The sequence below is a fragment of the Bison bison genome, unplaced genomic scaffold (genome assembly GCF_000754665.1).
Source record: "Bison bison bison isolate TAMUID 2011002044 unplaced genomic scaffold, Bison_UMD1.0 scf7180017864209, whole genome shotgun sequence".
Classification (NCBI taxonomy): domain Eukaryota; kingdom Metazoa; phylum Chordata; class Mammalia; order Artiodactyla; family Bovidae; genus Bison; species Bison bison.
The window spans coordinates 1,793,392-1,798,837 of record NW_011494781.1 but is presented as its reverse complement, the minus strand read 5'-3'; the positions used below and the strand labels follow the sequence as shown (position 1 = coordinate 1,798,837).

Here is a 5,446-nt window from a genome sequence, read left to right as displayed (position 1 = left end):
AACACTTTCCCAGTGGAATTTCCCAGTGGAATGGGTCAGCTGAATTAACATTTTGCCTGGACAACTACAGTCAAACTTAGTTTTCATTAAAAACATACAGCACAGAACATTAGTCTTACATCTTTCTTAGTCTTAAAAAATATAAATATAGAGGGATAATTTGTACAGGATGTATAGGTATGTACACCTTTAATATGCTAATGAGAATTCTGAACAAGTTTATGAAACTTGCATCTTAGGGAAGCCTTCCTCCTGGGGCTTCTGAACAAAGCTCTGAGCCAATGGACAGCGGCTCACATTCCCGGGCCCCGATACCCATCTACTGGGAAGAACCAAGCCCTCCTGACCACAGGTGCAGTGTCGGACAGGGCAGCTGACGGGTCACGGGTTCCTCTCCACTGGCTGCTGCAGGCAGAGCTCGCTCCCGGCGGAGACGATGGGCAGGCTGTTTTCCAGGTGGTGGTTGATGAGGTGGCTGATACTGTCAAAGATCCTGTCCTTTGTCCGGATCTGGGAGGGATGCACAAGGAAGGTTAGCACCACCCGCAGTCAGAGGACAGAGAACATCCCTCCTCACCGGCAGTCGAAACTGGAAGGGCAGGCTCCTTAGGCACCCAGATCACCCTTCCAGAGATGGTGTCTGCCAAGCCCCTGGCCACTGTCACTGGCCAGTCAATTTAGTCAGCTCATTTGTCCACCCTTCTGGGACTGAACCATGCCCTCCCCTGCCTTTAGCAACCAGGGACTGGTGAGCTCGCTCACCTGGTGCCAGTCTCCTCTCTCCTGCTCCCCTCCTGCCCTCCTGGGACCCAGAAACCTCTGTCCCACACCACCCAGCAGTGTCTACAGGCTCCAGAGCCCCTGCGGCCTTTGGGCCTTTGGACAGTGGTCCCTTGCCCAGACTGTGCTTCTTCCACCTGGAAACCCAACTCAGCCTCCAGCTCAGCACTCTCGGGTTCCTTCCTTCCATACCATCTCTCCCCAGGCCACCCACCAGCATCCTGCCTGCCTGCCAGGAAGGAGTCCACAGCTGTGAGGAGTGGCTCCAAGTTTCCACTGGAGGGTGACTCTAGCTGTGATAGAGGGGCAGTGCTGCAGTTCCTGGTCACTCAGTTCTGGAGCCAGGTATGGTGCCTGTCCATGAACTCCTCCTGAACAGATGAGGGCCTGAGATGGGGTGAGGGTCCCAGGAGGAACTCTGTCTCTTTGCTCTGCTCACTGGGCCTGTGCTCTGGTCCCTGGAGGCCATCAGTCCCACCCACCACCCTGAGTCAGTAGACTCATAGGAGAGACCACACTTGAAAGAGGCAGTATGAAGTCTGGCCAGGAGCAGTCTCTCTTGTTTTGGATAGAGCCCCGGGGGCCTGCTCCTTTGAGAGGGAGGGGAGGTGGGGCAGGGAGTAGGCACCTCACTACATCCACAGATGCTCCAAGCCCGTAGTTGGCCCTCACAATGTATCTGGGATGCCTGGGTACTCCACTGTCTTTCCAGCCTCATTGCTCAGAACTTATCCCTCCCAGAGCAACCAGATATCTCCCATTCCTACCTTGGGGACCTGAAGATGCATCCATTCTCCTTAATTGTCTCAATATTCTTTCCCCAAGTTCCTTTTTATTTTATTATATTGGAGTGAAATATATTCCAATATAAATAGTTGTAGTATCAATACAAATAGTTGATTTAAAGTATTGTGTTAGTTTCTGCTGTACAGCAAAGTGTGTCAGTTATACACACACATGCATGCATTGTGTGCTAAGTCACTTCAGTTGTGTTGGATGCTTTGCAAACCTATAGACTGTAGTCTTGTCTAACTCAATGAAACTATGAGCCATGCTATGTAGGGCCACCCAAAAAGGACAGGTCATGGTGGAGAGTTCTGACAAAATGTGTTCCACTGGAAAAAGGAATGGCAAACCACTTCAGTATTCTTGCCTTGAGAACCCCATGAACAGTATGAAAAGGCAAAAAGATAGGACACTGAAAGATGAACTTCCCAGGTCGGTAGGTGCCCTATTAATATGCTACTGGAGATCAGTGGAGAAATAACTCCAGAAAGAATGAAGAGACAGAGCCAAAGCAAAAACAATACCCAGTTGTGGATGTGACTGGTGATGGAAGTAAAGTCTGATACTATAAAGAGCAATATTGCATAGGAACCTGGAATGTTAGGTCCATGAATCAAGGCAAATTAGAAGTTGTCAAACAGGAGATGGCAAGAGTGAACATCATCATTTTAGGAATCAGCAAATTAAAATGGACTGGAATGGGTGAATTTAACTTAGATGACCATTATATCTACTATTGGGGGCAAGAATCCCTTAGAAGAAATGGAATAGCCATCATAGTCAACAAAAGAGTCCGAGATGCAGTTCAGTTCAGTCACTCTATCATGTCTGACTCTTTGTGACCCCATGAACTGCAGCACACCAGGCCTCCCTGTCCATCATCAACTCCCGGAGTCCACCCAAACCCATGTCCATGGAGTCGGTGATGCCATCCAACCATCTCATCCTCTGTCATCCCCTTCTCCTCCTGCCCTCAATCTTGCCCAGCATCAGGGTCTTCTCAAATGAGTCAGCTCTTCGCATCCGGTGCCCAAAGTATTGGAGTTTCAGCCTCAGCATCAGTCCTTCCAATGAACACCCAGGACTGGTCTCCTTTAGGATGGACTGGTTGGATCTCCTTGCAGTCCAAGGGACTCTCAAGAGTCTTCTCCAACATCACAGTTCAAAAGAATCAATTCTTCAGCGCTCAGCATTCTTTATAGTCCAACTCTCACATCCATACACAACCACTGGAAAAACCATAGCCTTGACTAGATGGACCTTTGTTGACAAAGAAATGTCTCTGCTTTTTAATATGCTGTCTAGGTTAGTCATGACTTTCCTTCCAAGGAGTAAGCGTCTTTTAATTTCATGGCTGCAATCACCATCTGCAGTGATTTTGGAGCCCAGAAAAATTAAGTCAGCCACTGTATCCACTGTTTCCCCATCTACTTGCCACGAAGTGATGGGATTGGATGCCATGATCTTAGTTTTCTGAATGTTGAGCTTTAAGCCAACGTTTTCACTCTCCTCTTTCACTTTCATCAAGAGGCTCTTTAGTTCTTCTTCACTTGCTGCCATAAGGGTGGTGTCATCTGCATATCTGAGGTTATTGATATTTCTCCCAGCAATCTTGATTCCAGCTTGTGCTTCCTCCAGTGTAGCGTTTCTCATGATGTACTCTGCATATAAGTTAAATAAGCAGGGTGACAATATACAGCCTTGACGTACTCCTTTTCCTATTTGGAACCAGTCTGTTGTTCCATGTCCTTGGCTGCAATATCAAAAATGACAGAATAATTTCTGTTCCTTTACAGAAATACTGTGATATTGAAAGGCAAGCCATTCAATATCACCGTAATCCAAGTCTATGCCCCAACCAGTAACACTGAAGAAGCTGAAGTTGAACGGTTCTGTGAAGACCTACAAGACCTTCTAGAATTAACACCCCCCAAAAAAGATGTCCTTTTCATTATAGGGGACTGGAATGCAAAAGTAGGAAGTCAAGAAATACCTGGAGTAACAGGCAAATTTGGCCTTGGAATGAAGCAGGGCAAAGGCTAAGAGAGTTTTGCCAAGAGAACACACTGGTCATAGCAAACACCCTCTTCCAACAACACAAGAGAAGACTCCTCACATGTACACCACCAGATGGTCAATACCAAAATCAGACTGATTATATTCTTTGCAGCCAAAGATGGAGAAACTTTATACAGTCAGCAAACACAAGACCAGGAGCTGGCTGTGGCTCAGATCATGAACACCTTATGGCAAAATTCAGACTTAAATTGAAGAAAGTAGGGAAAACCACTACACCATTCAGGTTTGACCTACCTAAATCAAATCCCTTACAATTATACAGTGGAAGCAAGAAATAGATTCAAGGGACTAGATCTGACAGACAGAGTGCCTGAAGAACTATGGACAGAGGTTCATGACATTGTACAGGAGGCAGGGATCAAGACCATCTCCAAGAAAAAGAAATGCAAAAAGGCAAAATGGTTGTCTGGGGAGGCCTTGCAAATATCTGTGAAAAGAAGAGAAGTTAAAGGCAAAGGAGAAAAGGAAAGATATACCTATTTGAATGCAGAGTTCCAAAGAATAGCAAGGAGAGATAAGAAAGCCTTCCTCAGTGATCAGTGCAAAGAAATAGAGGAAAATAATAGAATGGGAAAGACTAGAGATCTCTTCAAGAAAATTAAAGATACCAAGGGAACATTTCATGCAAATATGGGCACAATTAAGGACAGAAATGGTATGCACCTAACAGAAGCAGAAGATATTAAGAAGAGGTTGCAAGAATACACAGAAGGACTGTACAAAACAGATCTTCCTGACCCAGCTAATCATGATGGTATGATAACTTACCTAGAGCCAGACATCCTGGAATGCGAAGTCAAGTGGGCCTTAGGAAGCATCACTACAAACAAAGCTAGTGGAGGTGATGGAATTCCAGTTGAGCTATTTCAAATCCTAAAAGATGACGCGGTGAAAGCACTGCACTCAATATGCCAGCAAATTTGGAAAACTCAGCAGTGGCCACAGGACTGGAAAAGGTCAGTTTTCATTCCAATCCCAAAGAAAGGCAATGCCAAAGAGTGTTCAAACTACTGCACAATTGCACTCATGTCATGCTAGCGAAGTTATGCTGAAAATTCTCCAAGCCAGGCTTCAACAGTACATGTTGAACTTCCAGATGTTCAAGCTGGATTTAGAAAAGGCAGAGGAAACAGAGATCAAATTGCCAACATCTATTGGATCATCGGAAAAGCAAGAGAGTTCCAGAAAGATATCTACTTCTGCTTTATTGACTATGCCAAAGCCTTTGACTGTGTGGATCACAACAAACTGTGGTAAATTCTTCAAGAGATGGAAATGCCAGACCACCTGACCTGCCTCCTGAGAAATCTGTATGCAGGTCAGGAAGCAACAGTTGGAACTGGACATGGAACAACAGAATGGTTCCAAATCAGGAAAGGAGTATGTCAAGGCAAGTATATTGTCACTCTGCTTATTTAACTTATGCAGGGTATATCATGAGAAATGCTGGACTGGATGAAGCTCAAGCTGGAATCAAGATTGCTGGGAGAAATATCAGTAACCTCAGATATGCAGATGATACCACCTTTATGGCAGAAAGTGAAGAACTAAAGAGCCTCTTGATGAAAGTGAAAGAGGAGAGTGAAAAAGTTGGCTTAAAACTCAACATTCAAAAAACTAAGATCATGGCATCTGGTCCCATCACTTCATGGCAAATAGATGGGGAACAAGGGAAACAGTGGAAACATTGACAGACTTTATTTTGGTGGGCTCCAAAATCACTGCAGATGGTGACTTCAGCCATAAAATTAAAGTACGCTTGCTATTGGAGGAAAAGTTATGGCCAATCTAGACAGCATAT

The 5,446-nt window shown here is 45.2% G+C and overlaps 1 protein-coding gene across 1 annotated transcript in view; it reads right to left on the bottom strand.

Moving 5' to 3' along the window:
• Positions 1–381: 381 nt before the first annotated feature.
• SHC3 (SHC (Src homology 2 domain containing) transforming protein 3) overlaps positions 382–5,446 on the bottom strand; it is a 183,825-nt gene continuing 178,760 nt past the window's right edge. The window contains exon 12 of the mRNA XM_010844831.1: positions 382–510. Coding sequence (XP_010843133.1) covers positions 382–510 — 129 coding nt within the window. The remainder of the gene's footprint in view (positions 511–5,446) is intronic.